The sequence below is a fragment of the Narcine bancroftii genome, chromosome 1 (genome assembly GCF_036971445.1).
Source record: "Narcine bancroftii isolate sNarBan1 chromosome 1, sNarBan1.hap1, whole genome shotgun sequence".
Taxonomy (NCBI): domain Eukaryota; kingdom Metazoa; phylum Chordata; class Chondrichthyes; order Torpediniformes; family Narcinidae; genus Narcine; species Narcine bancroftii.
In genome coordinates, this window is record NC_091469.1 from 218,510,846 (window position 1) to 218,527,824 (window position 16,979).

A 16,979-nucleotide genomic window follows, 5' to 3' on the forward strand; every position below is an offset into this window, starting at 1 on the left:
GAAGGGCAATTGTCTGAGCGCTGGGTATACTTAAAAACCTGTGAGTGTAGCAGTTTTTTGTTGTAAAGCCAAAGGAAAGAGATCAAATTCACAATATTTTAATGAAATTATTGGAATTTTCTGTATATATATTTATTATGAATGAAACTGGGGGGGGGGGGGCGTGGCAAGATGGCATAGAGTCTAGACGTGCAATCTCGACCTCTCTGGCCAGACTTTTAAATACCTCTTTTTTAACCCTTTGTTTTATTATGGCCACTAATGGTAAAAAGACTAAACCTTAAGTTCAAAAGAAGATACATTTTCGAAGTGTTGAAGATCTCGGGCCTAGATGACTTGAAACAGCCCCAGCTCAATTTCTTCATTGCCTAAATCCCAAAGATTGTCTGGGGGGGCTGAAAAAAAAACTTATAACTCATCAAATGAAGGATGGCGCTGGAATTACCCGTTCTCCGGAAGAAGGTGCGTGTTCCCATGAAATGGACCCCGATTTGGAAAGCCTTTCGATTTCAATGGAGGGAGCATGCAGGAAGACGACTCCATTGTTGGAACTGCATCAGGTAGCATTTCAATCTGAAGAAATCGTTTTTCTTCACAAATTGATGAGAAAACAACAAGATGCGGAGGGAGACCAACGGCGACCCCCTGATGAACTCGGGGTGCCGTTGTTGGGAGTCCAGACCTGCAGTAAAACTTTTTAAATGTCTTCTGTTGAGTTGCAGCAGGAGCTGCAGTTATCTTGTTCTGCCACCATGTCACAGAGAGGAGAGCTGAGATTTACCTAATCACAGTGTATGCAAATGAATGCAGTTATTCAAGCTGTTATAAAACCTGGAATGGATTTGTTGACATTTCAAATGAATGAAATGGTTCAAATGAATGCTGGTATGAGTTCAGAATTAAATATGGTTAAGACACGTGTGAATGCATCTTTTGAAGAATTTAAAAAATTTCAGACTGCTTTTTTGGACTGTAAACAACAAGTGACTTCTAACACAGAAAGTATTGAAGGTGGAAAAATCAGTCATAGAATTAGGAGATCGTGAGAAGGAGCTAGAAAGAAAAATAGATTATTTGGAAAATCAAAGCAGAAGGAATAATGTGAAAATTGTTGGTTTGCCAGAAGGTATAGAAGGACAAGATCCTCTTTGTTTTTTTAAAGACTGGATTCCACAAATATTAGGGCAAGAATTTTTCCCTGGGGGATTGGCTCTGGAAAGAGCCCATAGAGCTTTAAGAAAAATACCCTCAGCTGGTCAACCACCGAGACTAGTAATAATTCGATGTTTGAGTTATTTGGATAGAGAAGCAATACTTTGACTTGCAGTACAAAATGCGTGACAATGACAAACCCCGTTATTGATTCTATCCTGATCTGAGTCAAGATGTCATTCAACGTCGACGTCGATTCAATCTAGTTAAAGAAGTTTTGTGGCATAAAGGTTTTAAGTCTACTTTTCATTACCCTGCAGTGTTGAAGGTGTTTTATGGAGACTATCAATTTCGGTTTTTTGAAACTGATTGTGAAGCAAAGATTTTTGCTGACTCATTGCCAGATATATGAGGACAAAGATGTAGTCCACCATTATCTCCTAAAGGAAAATTTGGTAGCTCTGGAAACAGAAAAAATGGCAGAAATGGGAAAAATGTTAATGGAAAGAGTCTACCTCCTTCCGAAATGGGATCTTCGAGATTGGAGTCTTTTGGATGAAAAGAAGAATTTTTTTATTTTATTTTTTTTCTTGTTATTATGATATTTTGATGTTACTGATTGTTTGGCTGGGGAGGGAGAGATTTGCACTAAGTCCTTTACTAGTCATCAGCCACTGGTGGGTGATTACCAGTGGTGGGGGATTACCACATTTTGGTAGCTTTTTTGAGAGGGGGATTTTTTTTCTTTATTTTTTTTAACTTTTTTCTTAGTTTTTAATTTGTGATTTTTTTTATTGGAGGGCTTATATACGTTGATTTGAGAGTTTATATAAAGATATTATTGGTATTTAGTAATAATAGTAGATATGTTGAAGTTTGCTACTTTTAATGTTCAAGAATGAAATAGTTTGATTAAATGTAAGCGAGTCTTGGCGTATATTAAGAAAATGAAAATTGATATTGCCTTTTTACAAGAAAAACATGAATGTGAATGAAAGTGTGAAATTAAAAAGGGACTGGATTGGGCATGTATATTCTTCATTTAATTCTAGAGCTAAAGATGTAGCAATTTTGATACATAAAATTTTATCTTTTGAATTACAATAAATGGAGGAAAAGGCAGGATGTATTCTTGAATTGTAAGATTTTTAGTGAATTTTGGACTTTCTTAATATTTATGCCACAAATGCAGATGATGAAGTATTTATTTTGGATGCATTTTTATGTTTAGGTCAAGCTAATGATAATATTTTAGTTGGTGGTGATTTTAATTGTGTTTTGGAACCTTTATTAGATAAATCTCTGAAGGAAGGTAAAAAAATCCAAGATGGCGTTGATGAAAGATCTTAATATAGTAGATATTTGGAGACGTCTTAATCCGACAGAGAAAGATTTTTCCTTTTATTCATCGAGACATGAATCGTTTTCAAGGATTGACTTCTTTTTAGTATCGGCACATTTACAAGGGAAAATACAACAAGCGGAATATAAAAGTAGGGTGATTTCAGATCATTCTCTGTTCTATTTTACATATGAAACTTCTGAGAAAATTCAAATAGCTTATCATTGGAGATTTACTACAATGTTGTTAAAAATATGGAATTTATTGATCTTTTGAAAAAAACCAATAAATTATTTTTGAAAGAAAATTCTAAATCTGTTCAAAGTAAGTTTGTATTATGAGATGCTATGAAAGCCTATTTGAGAGGACAAATAATTAGTTATACTTCTAAAATAAAAAGAATTGATTAAATCAGAGTCTTGAATTAGAGAAACAGATCGATTAGTTAGAAAAGGAATTTCAGAAAGATGCTACAGAAGATCAGAAAATAGAATTATCTAGGCTGAAATTGAAATATAATACCTTGCAATCTTATCAATTTGAATGTATGATTAATAGGACTAAACAACGGTATTACGAATGGGGAGAGAAAGCACAAAAGGTATTGGTGTGGCAATTAAAGAAAGAACAGATATCGAGGACTATTAATGCTGTTAGACAGAATTCTCTTATTACATAAACCTCGTGAGATTAATGATGATTTTTATTCATTTTATAAAAAGTTATATACATCTGAAGGAAAACAGGAAACTGGATCGATTGATTTTTTTTAATCACAGTTGAATTTACCGATATTAGAGGATGGAGATATACAAGAGTTAGAAGAACCATTTACTGATTCGGAAATTAAAATGGCTATGCTGGAAATGCCAAATGGTAAATCGCCTGGTGATGATGGATTTTTGGTTGAATTTTATAAATTTTTTCATGATGATTTATCTACAGTGTTTGGGGATGATTTACATCAAGTTGGAGAACATTATGATTCCCCTGAGTCTTGTTCTAGTGCTTTAATTACAGTAATTCCTAAAAAAATATAGAGATCCTTTGAAGGTATCTTCATACAGACCAATTTCGTTGTTAAATGTAGACTATAAAATAATAGCTGAAGTATTAGCGAATAGATTGGCTAAATTTTTACCAAAGTTGATTCATATTGATCAAACAGGTTTTATAAAGAATAGATACACTTTGGATAATATTTTGCGAGTGATTAGTTTGATTAATAGATTTTGACAATCTTTAGATCATCCGATGGTGATATCCTTAGATGCAGAAAAAGCATTTGATAGAGTTGAATGGAATTTTTTGTTTAAAGATTTGGAGAAATTTAAGTTTGGTCCTTCTTTTATTGGTTGGATTAGGGCTCTAATAGTAAACCGGTAGCTAGAGTATTAACGAATGGTTTGATTTCAGAATCTTTTAAGTTAACTTGATCAACTCGTCAAGGTTGTCCTTTATCACCAGCTTTGTTTGCGTTCGTGATTGAACCTTTAGCACAGTTGATAAGACAAAATACGCAGATACAAGGTATGAAAGTTTTAGATGAGGAGTATAAAATTAATTTATTTGCTGATGACATATTGGTGTATTTAACAAATCCAGCTCAGACACTTTTGCATTTGAAGGAATGTTTAATAGAATATGGATGTCTTTCTGGTATTCAGTTTATAAGAATATTATTAATTTGAAGTGGACTGATCGAATTAAATATCTGGGTATAATTTTGAATGTTAATTATCAATCTTTATATAAATTAAATTATGCTCCATTAATAAAAAAAATTAAAACTGATTTGATTAAATGGAAAGAGTTACTTCTTAATTTAATGGGAAGGATAAATACAATTAAGGTTAATATCTTTCCCCGCATACAATATTTGTTTCAATCTATTCCGTATTTACTTGATAATTTTTTTTTCTAGATTTAAATAAAATGGTTAGGGAGTTTTTATGGAGGGGTAAATTTTCTAGAGTAGCTTTGAATAAATTAACTTGGAAATATGAGTTAGGGGGATTATGTTTACCACATTTTCAAAATTATTATGTGGCAGCCCAACTTAAATTTATTAGTTCATTGATGGATTTGGTATGGCTTCCTAGTTGGGCTAAAATTGAGATGGCAAGTATTTCTGAATTTGAAATATATCAATTTTTGTTTAGTTGGAATATGAATTTTTTTACAACAATATAATGTGCCTATACTAAAACATTTAATGAAGTTATGGATAAAGAAAAAAAATGATAGGTTCTGGGGGTAAATTATTGGCTTTGACACCATTGTATAATAATCAACTTATTTCTTTTTAAATGCATAATCAAAGTTTATTGCATTGGAGATTTAAAGGTGTGAAAAATTTGGGAGATTGTTTTAAAGAGGGTGTTTTTATCTTTTAATCAGATGAGGGAAGATTTTGGTATTGATAAGAATTATTTGTTTATTTATTATCAAATTCGATCTTTGGTAAAATGTATGTTTGGTAGAGATATGATTTTACCTAAATTGACTAAATTTGAGACTTTTCTTCTGAAGGTACCAGAGACGGGTTATATTTCATTTATGTATCAAATATTACAGGATGGTATGGATAAAAAGGGTTGGAATAGATCTAAAATTAAATGGGAAGCAGATATTGGTTTTATTTTTTTCTTAAGATGATTGGTTAGATATCTGTTATGATAGTGTAACTAGATAGATAAATGCACGTTATGCAATGATTAATTATAATTTTTTACATCAATTATATTTGATACCTGAAAAATTTTAAAAAAAATATGGTTTTAATGAATTAGATCTGTTTTAGATGTGCTGATATGGTTGGAACTTTTTTTCATGCTGTTTGGTCATGTATACATATACAATCTTTTTGGAAGAAAATTCAATCATTTTTAGAATATTTGTATAAGATTAAAATAGTTTTGGATCCAACAGTATTTTTATTGGGTAGTATGCAACCTCTGAAAGGTTTGGGATTAAATAAGTTTCAGCTTGCTTTTGTATATTTAGCTTTATCCATAGCGAAAAAATGTATTGCTAGTATGTGGAAAGATACTAATATGATTGACATTAATAGATGGCATAATGAGATGAAATATTATTTAATAATGGAAAAAATTACATATGTTTCAGATGATAATAATTTTTTTATTAATAAGTGGCTGTTATACTTGGAATATTTACATTTCAATTTATATTGATTAGATTTTAATATGTATATTTAACTTTTTTTAATATCCTTTCTTTTTTCTTTTTTCATGGCTCTCCTTCGGACTGTTGGCTGAAGGGAGGGGGGCGATTTTTTTTTTCTTTTTTTATATATATATATATAAAAATGTTCATGTTCATGTTTAATTGCTGTATATGTCATATATCATTTGTTTTTTGAACGAATAAATAAAGTTTAAAAAAAAATAAATGAAACCGAAATACTCATGCTGTTAATAATGCTTCTGTGCATCAGATGAATTTGAATCCTTTCTGCAACTGGGAAAGGGCTTCTCATTTCATTTTGGCTAGGTAATTTTTTTTGGATAATTGAAAGAAATTTGGAATATTACGCGAACATCAAGTATAAAACGTCAAAATACCTGCTGCTGGACTCATCAGAAGTTGGGCTGTCAGAAATGATTCCTGCCAACATTTTCAGTCTGCTTATTTCTGTAATCTTGTAACAATTGATTTTTTTTCCTCTAATAGATAAAATGGAACATTTTGGGTCCAAACTCAGAAACAATCTTACCATCATCCAACACAGACATAAGTGATCCTGTGAATGGAACATTTTATTTTAGAGATGGCGAGGTTGGGAACAGAATCATTGAACTGAACATCTTACCACATGGAGAAATTGAAATTCAAGAGACTTTTATCATCCAGCTTAACTTGGACATTGGTGAGGCTGAAATCAACCATAGAACTGGGAGAGTCTTCTTGACAGTAAGTAGCTATGCAGACAAAATATTGTTTGAACTGAAATTATGCTGATTATCGTATTGAGTTGGCATTTATACAATGTAGCTGCTATGTTTTATTTGAATTGTCTGATCTTTGCAAAAAGAAAGTCTAAGAATCCTCCTGAAATAGTTTTTTTTTAAATGAAAGCTCTATGTTAATAGTCAGAAAAACATTCACGAAATATACCGGCCAGATAATTGAACGCTTTCATATTCATTTTTGATATTTAAATCCATTTTTCCAGTTTGCCACCTTGCAATTATTTTTAGTGAGAAATTAAATCAAACACTTTCTGTTAATGTTATTTAGTCTTTTCCGCTGTCAATTGTACACTTGATGGTCTGACACTTGTCTGTCTTACTGACAGAAGTTAAAGGAATAATTTGCAACTCATGATGATCATGGACAATTACCATTAAAATGAGAGACAAACCTCATCGCAGGTCCTACCTGGACATCGATGGCTGGCTGTCTGCATATGCCTATCTGGTTAAATTGGGTATCCTGGTCATCACCGCAGACCTACAAGATCATGCGTCTGACACATTTGTTGTGACTTCTCCTTGAAAAATGAGCATGAGGTCACAGTGGGATTGGGCAATTCACAGCAAACTGTGAGGATAATTGCCATGATTGGATAGTGTGACCACCACTCTCCCAGCTGTTTTTAAAGTAGGTGTGTCATGAATGAAGTTTTTAAGAGAATGATTTGCTTCTTATGACTTCTAACAGCAAGGGCATGGAAGCTGCAATCTCGGCAGGCATAAATTGTACTTGTTGTGTTTTAAAAGAATTTTTATCGGCACATTTGGTGTCTGTTTGTTGGCTATTAATGCTAAAAAAAAAGAACTGGTTTATCACACCAATCAGGGTGAAGTCCATTTTCTAGACAAAAAATTCTGAGCTGTCTTCTTTGTTAAAACAATAAGATCATTGTTCTGCTTTGCATATGTTTCAATGAACATTCAGAAGCTCTACGGAATACAATTATAATTATCCTGAATGTAAAACTCAGGTGTCATTCATCATGCAAACAGGCCCACTGACTTTGTCTCCATCAGGGTCTCTTTCACACCTATTCCACAGTAATCTCATTTAATTCTGCCCAGAGTCCCAACAATTCCACCCACCCACCCCACCCAGATTCTACTCTTATTACAGCATCAGTGAGTTGGGTTTGTGTGGTGGTATACCACCAGCCTACTGCAGGGGACGACCTTTATCCCTGCAGAAGAGCACGGGGGACAAGGCAACACCTGGCCGGGTGTCAATCAGGCGACCTGAATGGACCAAGCCCCACTTGGTCAATCACCCTCCGGGATATAAGCTAGAGCCGGACCTTCAAAGACAGTCTCAGAGCTTGCAACAGCATTCTCACAGCCAGCTCTGTGGAAGTTTATGTCGAATAAAGCCTGTAGGACAGACTTTGTTTTGTGTGTTTATTTCTGTTCAACAGTGCACCACAGTTTGAATCCGCCGCTGTGTGTAAGATATTTGTTCCTTCTCCCTGTGCCCACTCCAGTTTTCTCCAGGTGTTCTGGTTTCATCCTGCGCTCCAAAAGATGTTAGTAGGTTAATTGATCACATGGGTGTGTTTAGGTGACATGGGTTCATGGTCCAGAAAGGCCTGTAACTCTGCTGTATCTCTAAATTTTTCAAAAAAGCGAAACTAATGGTAATTTATCGTGGCCACTTAACCATCAGTCAATGTTGGGATAAAGGAAGTAACACATGGCCACAGGGAGAATGTGGCAAAGTCCACATAAAACCAAAGATCAGGATTGAACTCTGGCCACAGTAGCTGTGAGATATCAGCTCTATGGGCTGTAGGAGTGTGACACCCACAAAATAATCTCTTTTTTTTAATATTTCAAAATTTACTTTGTTTATCTTGAACCCCAATTCCCCCCTTTCCAACTTCCAGAGTGATTTGTCATGATGGGAGCGAATGGGCAGCTAGCTGGTGTGGTCTTGAATGAATTGCGAGGAAGGTGCTATCTTGTTTGCTTGAAACTCCCTCTAATCCTTTCCCTTTAGTTTGTGGGAAGAAAAACTCTGTTTTCAGCTGTTGTTTGGGTTCGTGTGGGTCCCACACGAAAACCAGACCAACATTGAGGTACAAAGCACACATTTATTTTGGGGATGCAAACGGGACAACAGGGTCAATATGTTAGGCAAACCTCAACACACATAATATGCAAGGGGTAAATTAACACTTTGGATAACAGGGGAGAAACCAACAGAAGACTGGGGGAAATTACATGAATACACACATTTAACAGTCAGGATCAAGGTGATACTACGTGCCCCCACCCCTTGACTGGTATGGACATGATTCTTGCTACCTGGCCTCAAGACTCACCCCAACCCAGTGTGAAAGGTGCTACTCATGTGCCACGAGGAGTCCAAAGAGGCAGAACAAAGGTGCACATGGTCTTTTATAGTTCTGCAGACAGTACTGGGGGGCCAATCACTTGGGGCAGGCTGGGCCCCGTTGGCTGCTGTGGCCAATGGCTCAAAGCTAAGTGCAGGGGCTAGCTGAGATGATTCACCTGGGCCAATTAGGTGAAGGTCTGGGCAGGCTGTCTGGACTGTAGCACCTGATGATTTAGGTGGGCCAATTGCAAGGGTCACCTTGATGGCTGGGGGTGGTGAGCATTTCACCTTGATTGGCAGGTAGTGTGGCCTCCAATCATGAGCTCAGCAGCGCCACTAGTTGGTGAATGCTGCCTTTCCATTACATCAACACAGACATTTTGTCAGGGCTTACCAATATTATTGTACTGCAATGTAGTGTGTCCTTCATGCTGCTCTCATTCTATCAGTAGCCATAAAAAGTTTTGCAGATACCTTATTTTTTTTAAATTCAGCCTGTTGATATTTTCTCTTTAGGGGAGTGGAATAGAATTGGAGTGGCCGAGTTTTGGGTGCAGATATCAATAAAAAAAGATCTTGGCTGATATTTCATTCCATTAGCATTTTTTTTGACGTTTGCCCATATCCCATTAGAACTTGTGTATGTTGAGGTGAATTAGAATTCAAAGAAAGTAAATAGATTTTTGAAAAGTTAATTGAATTTCTTCACTTGTAAAATTTCAACTGCTTTTTATTATCCTGGGTGTCAACATCTCCGAGGATCTGTCCTGGAGCCTCCATGTTGATGCCATCAAGAAGGCTCACCAGTGGCTGTACTTTGTGAGGTGTTTGAGGAGATTTGGTATGTTGTGGAAGACTCATGAAAACTTCTGCAAGTGTACCGTGGAGAGCATTCTGGCTGGTTGCATTAATATCTGGTATGGAGGGGCCAATGCTCAGAACAGAAAAAAAAAACTCCAGAGAGTTGTTAACGGCCTGCAACATCACAGAGACCAGACTTCACTCCAGCGAGGACATCTACATGAGAGGGTGTCTTCAGAAAGCAGCCTCTATCCTCAAAGACCCCCCACCACCCAGGCCACGCCCTCTTCACTCTCCTACCATCGGGGGTGGGGGAGTTGGGGATGAGAAGGTACAGGAGCAGAAAGGTGAGGAGACAGTTGGACAAAGACACTTTCTTCCCCACTGCCATTAGATTCCTGAATAATCAATGAGCCAAAGTCATTGCCTTACTTTGACTTTTTGTGCTCTAATTTAATTTATTTTTGTAAAGTGGTTTAGATGAGTGTTTGCCAGAAAACAACAAATTTCGTGACTTGATTATGACAACAAATTCTGACTCTGATTCCTTTAGATAGAGAAATTTGGAAATCCCAATGGAATAGTCCAGTTTAATGAAGAGTCTTTGCATATAAAGACATATTTGGAACCATCTAATCAGGAAGAACTGTTAAATATTACATTCTTTATAACAAGGACTAAAGGAATGATGGGAGATGTAAAGGTAAGACTACACAATTATTTTGATCTGCTTGACAGTTTGTGTTAACACTATTTTGCAAGTCGCAGAAATGTACAATTGGAAACAACAGGATTGCTCTGAACCTGCATGGCAAAATATTGCCACGTTCAATGCTCATCAGAAGAAAATCACCAATCCATTTATGCTATTGTGGCAGCCTTTCGCAGCTCCCCCTCAGGGTGCCTCCCAAAAATAAAGGACGAATGCGACGATCCTGCAGGCTGCACGAGACCCGCAGGGCTGCCCTCCAAATGGCCACAACGAAAAGAGCTTAACTGGCCTATCAGGGAAAGCGGATCACAGACACATCAATCAGCGCTGAGAGGGTTTTGACTACGCCCCTCAGCTTGAGAACAAAAGCAGTGCTGTGAGCCCAATAAAGCTCAGTGTTAACTGCACTCAACTGGGGTTCATGTCATTCTTTCTGAGCTAGCCTGCACACAGCCATAACTTTTCCTGTGCTTTAGGCTTTGCAGAGCCATAGCTTGTAGCGGCTAGCTACATTATTGCACTTTTTAAAACTGCTCAGAATCTTCGTTCCATTTTTTTTAGCTTCAAACATGTACCAGTAAATTATCAGATTTTCTGATTAATGTAAACAGCAGTGAGTGAACCTGGAAGTCTGACGTGCAGTAGTAATTTCTACCAGATGATGTCAGACCAACCCACGTGCATAATTTACTGATGCTCTGCATGCAATGCTCAGGCCTTTATATTTAACTTTGCTGGCTCCTTGCTCCAAAATCCCAGCCTGCCAATATTTGCACTTCCAAATGTTCATTATTATTTTCTTTATTGTTGACCAGCTCCAAACAGCATCAACTGAAAATAAGCAGAGGGTTTGGGTGAAACACAAGTATTCTGATCTAATCTTTTATTTACCTCCATGCAATGAATAGTGGGGATGCACCAGCTGCTTATTTTGGAACTAAGCACGCATAACTGGCAAGCTATGTTCCAATGTTCTTCCAAATGTGATGAGCGAATTGTTTCATTGGAGCAAAAGTCTAAGTGCAAAAGGGAATGATCCAGATTTCCATGACCTTTTGTGTGTGAAGAAATGTTTCTTGACAGAATTCCCAAAGTATCTATTTTAAAATTGTGTCACTTTGGGTGATTTGACTCAACCTCGCAATGAATGGTGAACAATCAGATATGCTGGTCTGTTTTCTACCAACTAGCTGCTTGATCATTTCTATTCTTTCATGTCATTTACATGTTTTCCACTTATTTTATAACTGTATACTTTCTCTCTCTCTCAACAATGTGTGGCATTTAATATGATATAAAAATAGAGAAAGTAAAGCACTGTTGAGTTGTCCTAAATCTGTACACTTCATGATCACAAAGGTTAATCAAGCATGATTTTTTTTTATTTCCTTCTGCCATAACTGGGAAACTGAGGAGCAAACATGTCAAATTGCTAAAAATATAAATGTACTTTTCCTGATTAATATAAGGCATGACACTTACTTTTTAAGCCCTTTACATTTTCCGCACATCTTAATAATAGTGAATTGACTTTATTCTTGATTTGTTGGGTTTTCATGTCCTTCTGACTAATCTGCTCCTATGTATCAAATCTAATTTGTCATTTGAATAATTCAACAGCATTTTTTATCAAATCAGGGTTATTTGTAACTGCAAAAGAAAAACAGAAGGAATCAAAAAAATGTATAATTGAACACGCTTTCTCTATGTGGATTTTGTTCTTAATTATTTTGTATCTCAATTTCAGGTACACTGGCAGCTCTGGAGTGATTCTGATATGGCAGGAGATTTTTTATCAATCAAGGGCTCAATTACTATCCTAGATATGCAACAAAATGCAGAGATAAACATTCATCTGCTAGCTGATGATGTTCCAGAATTAGATGAAGTTTACACAATTAAGCTGACTTCTGTGGAAGGGGGTGCTGATTTGAATGAAGAAAAAGACTGTGCAAGTTTTATTGTTCCAGCTAATGATGATCCATATGGCTTGTTTGCCATCTACTCAGATGCACAAATTGTAATTGTTGAAAGTGATTTGAATCGCTACTTTCAGATTAACATTACAAGGCATGGTGGGACGTTTGGCGATGTGGTTGTGGAATACAAGCTCAAGTTTCGTGGGCAAGAATTGGAAACAGATGGATTATTGGGAACTGTGTTGGTCAGAGATGGTGCCAGCTTTGCTGTTGCCAAAATGCTAATAACAAATGCGGTGAGTACAACAGCTTATTGACAATATACTTGATCTGTTGGCTTAACAGTTCTAAGTCTGGGAAGTACTATTTAAAACTTATACTAAAAAAAGTTGGACAGAATGTCCGTAATCTAAGTGCATGCAAGCAAACACTGGCTGCTTTCCACGTATTGGGGAAAATGCCAGGAAGTTTATTTCCTTGCCTGAATTTGACAGCCACATTTTAGAAAAATAATCGTAAAGAAAACACGGGCTCTGGACCATGCATTGGGATCCCCTCAAATTGGGAAGATCTGAAAGAAACAGCAACAAATATGTGAAGTGTAGACAAGAATTAGGTAATTAGATATTTCTTCAGGATGTTTGAATAATCTAGTAAATGCTTAAGGAAATTAGTCAGAAGTCCTGCAGACAATAGACATAATTATTACTCCAGTTATTCCAACCTTGACTGCATATCTAACTTTCAATAACTAGACTACTCTGGAAGAGTCTTTGTTTGGGAAACATTTGATGTGAGGAGTAATATGAACCCAGAAATCTATGCTTTGAGTATATGCCATCTGATTTGCATTTGAGTGGAAGCAGTGGAATTTTGTCCCATATTTTCCTTTGGTAGAACCTGTATTCTTCACAGTGGAGAACTTTCCTACATTGCAGTGACATTGGCTTCACTTCTCAAGGAAGTAATCTTTGCTGATGGCACATAGTCAGCTGATTTTACGTGCATTTTATCTGTAGAATTTGAAAAGGTGAAAAGTTCCTGGAATCCTTGCTGCACATTGTGTTGTAAATAATGGTTTGATTTAAACAGCGGAGGCAGAGTAGCGTGCACAAGCCGACCATAGCAAGTTAATGCACTCTCATCTGTGGAACAACATGGAGCAGATAATCAGTTTATCAAGGAGTGTTTCCACTTGCAAGTTTTGCCAAATTTGTGTATTCAAAGATATAACTCTGCATAGGTGGCGCAGGTTAACCATGTCTTGTCTTCTAAAGTCCAGTGACAGTTTGAAAATAGAAATTAAAAGGTTAATGATGTGTTGATTTTCATCCCTGTAATATTGGAAACCAACAGGATGGATGTTAAGTTCCAGAAAAACACATGTAATTTTACCCAAACAGCCATCTGTTCAGAGCAGTGCACTTTGGGAAGAATTAAAGTGTCAAGGCCAAGTTGTGGGCATCGTTGGCAAAGTCAGCATTCATTGCCTGTCCCAAACTTCTCTGGATAAGGTACATGTGGTGCGAATACTGGAACAAATAGGTGAAGGTAATTCCACTATGTGGCTGGGTCGGGAGTTCCACCTAACATCCATTGATTGAATGGATGAATGAATGATAGTGTACTTCCATGTAACTGCTCAATGTTAATAGAGCGGAACCCAAGGGGAGTTGGTAATTTCATGTACCTGGTTGTATTGATTTTCACTGTAAAGGTTACAGGTTTGAGAAGTGCCATAGTGGAATCCCTGGCACATTTCTGAAGTATATTTACAGGTGCAACAAACACTAAACAATGTTGTAGTGGGAATGGAGGGAGCGAATGTTCAAGACAAAGGATGCTGTTCCAGTCAAGTGGGTTTTTCCTCTGCTACATCGTCTTCCATTTCTTGAATGCTATTGGACTTGCATTGATCCCAGTTGATGAAGAGTGTTCCATTCCACTAAACTGTACTGGTACAGATGATGGAAAGATTTTACAAGTCAGAGGCACAGAATACCCTACCTGTAACTTTCTATTATAGCCACTTTATTAATGTTGCTGGTCCAGTAATGTTTCTGGCCAACAGTGGATTTATTAGCCTCATGAGTATTCCCAAAAAGCATCACCTTGATCAGCTATTTCTTGGCTTATTTCATGAACACATCAATATTGCCCTGTAACGCAAGACAACGGGGCTGTAAACATCACCGATCTTAGTGTCATCTGAGAACTTGGTGATCATGCCACCGACATCCACAACCAAGTCATTCACCTATATAACAGTATCTCAGCACTGATCACTATGGAATACTACTAATCGAGGCATCTAATCGCAAAAACAGCACTGTATCATCAGCTTCTCGCTCCTATTGAAAAGCTAGTTTTGGATTCAATTTGTTACATTGCCTAGGATCCCTTGGGCCCAAGTTGAACATGAACTGTTTTTAATCACTTGAAGAGCAGTGAATGAAATTGATCTTTTTTGCATTCATGAACAATTTGCCCATCCTTGACCTTGTGAAAGACACTCGTGAAGTAACTGAAGATGGTTAGACTTGGGACACCAGCCGAAGCAACTCCCACAGCAACGTCCAGTAGCTGAGGTGCCTTTTCTCACATTTAAGCGTGATGCAACTCTTGTGGATGAATAGCTTTTAAATCCCCCATTTATTAAGTTTCAACTCAGGTTCTTGATTAATCACCAGGTAAAATGCTCTCATCTTAACTCTAGAATTATTTTTTTATATAAGTTTGGCCCACAGCTGCATTGAGATGTGAGACAACTTGTTCCTGCTGTAACCCAAAATGAGCAAGAATTGACTAGATTAGATTTGTGTTCAGGTTTTAGTTGGACAATTTTTCATTTGTCACATTGATGTCTGTAGTGTATAGTTATTGGAAGAGCTTGGCTAGTTTTGAAGTACATTGCTTGAACACTATAACTGCAGTGTTGTCAAGGCTAATGGGCTTTGCTGTATCCACTGTACTCAACCATTTGTTTTTACATTACCTGCAGGCTAATGACAGGCTTATGCAAAGATTAGATTTGGAAAATAAATCATCTACCTCACACGTTTAGCTGAAGATGGTGACAAGAGCTTCAGTGAATTATTCAGTTGTCTCAGCTTGCATCCCCTTTAATATAAGAGAGATGATGTATTTAAGTTCACTAAAATATTTTTTAATATGGATGAAGGAAATTATGTTGGTTACGTCTAGTTCATTGAGGTTTATTCTTGAAAATTCATCTTCTGTTGAAAGAAATAGATACAGTAAGTGAAACCAGCTGCTAATTATAAGATGAAATGCTTTTCTGCAGAAATCTTCATCTTGATTCACTGTTGTAAATTCCTTTTTTTTTGTAGATTAAGGGTAGTAGCTGATTAATACTGTTTGATTTTTGACTTTGTAGACTTTCCTCGGACTGAATTCAGCTTTTTATGTTAAATTAATAAATGTGAGCCTTTTGAGTGGAAATGCTTCTATTCCTCCCAAACTGTTAATTGGGACAGAATCCGCCAATATATTTGTCCCGGAAGCAGCAGCAAATTCTGAGGTAATTTTTCTTTCAATAGGTGCATACTGTGACTGAAACATCTTTACTGCTGTTCAAACTTTTGCTTCTAAGTTTTTCAGACAAGATGTAAAACGTTTCAAATGTTTACCTTTAAATTCAAGCAGAGATTAGCAGTGGAATTGATGTAATAAGATTTGTTTTAAAATCCAATAATAACAAAATAGGCCACACAGGTCAGGCAACAACAGTGGAAAACAGTTAATGTTTCAGGTCAATAACCTTGCCTTGAATTATTTCTGATGGAAGGGAATTGACTGGGTACGCTAAATTACTTTCCAACCATACTTGGTTCATAGCACCTTTACAAGATCATGGTTTTAAGTGAAGAATTACAAAAGTCTCTTGCATTGTTGAATTTTATTTTTTTTTTTAAATTTAGACATACAGCACAGTAACAGGCCATTTTGGCCCATGAGTCCATGCTGCCCAAATGACACCCTATTCACCTGCATCCCCGGTATCCTTTGAATGGTGGAAAGAAACCAGAGTCCCTGGGAAAAACCCATGCAGGCACAAAGAGAACATATAAACTCCTTACAGAACAAAGTGGGATTTGAACTCTGGTCCTGATCGCTGGTGCTGCAAAGTAGTTGTGCTAACAGTTACGGCAACCGTGCCACCCAAATCACTCAATAAAATATGCAATATACAATATAGTTCAATTACATTTTTGAGTTGATTTTACTTGGTTACCTGTTTATGGTAGGTAAGTAATTTCAACAAGATTGGGAGTTGGATCCTTTGGATACTCTTATTGCTCTAATCAGGCTCTCACCCTTGGATTAGACGAGAGACAGCGGATTTTAAAAATGTCCCGTCTTGCAAGATGTGATTAGTGCCCATAAATAATCTTAATGTCGGGCCTCACACACTTTGGGTTTCTGCTCTTCAATTTTAGTGCTTTACCAATTTCATATTCATCCGTGTTTGTAACTCACAGTTAAAACATGTACATTGCCAATTTCTGGTATTTACACATGATATTCACTTTTGGCACTTATCATATTTCAATAGTAGTCTTCAAAGTGGGTCAGTTGTTGTACCTGGAAAAGAGCAGTTGGTTATTTCAGATTGCATTATCTCTCTCATTGCTTACTCCCTTTTCCCTTCCTGTGATGTCAGAACTCCAGACTTATCCATGTAATATAAATGACAATTAAT

General features: G+C 36.5%; 1 protein-coding gene across 1 annotated transcript in view; it reads left to right on the top strand.

Moving 5' to 3' along the window:
- Window positions 1-16,979, top strand: part of adgrv1 (adhesion G protein-coupled receptor V1) — a 537,083-nt gene that overhangs the window by 272,535 nt on the left and 247,569 nt on the right. Inside the window, exons 69-72 of the mRNA XM_069918000.1 lie at window positions 6,191-6,430; window positions 10,179-10,328; window positions 12,085-12,552; window positions 15,654-15,797. Coding sequence (XP_069774101.1) covers window positions 6,191-6,430; window positions 10,179-10,328; window positions 12,085-12,552; window positions 15,654-15,797 — 1,002 coding nt within the window. The remainder of the gene's footprint in view (window positions 1-6,190; window positions 6,431-10,178; window positions 10,329-12,084; window positions 12,553-15,653; window positions 15,798-16,979) is intronic.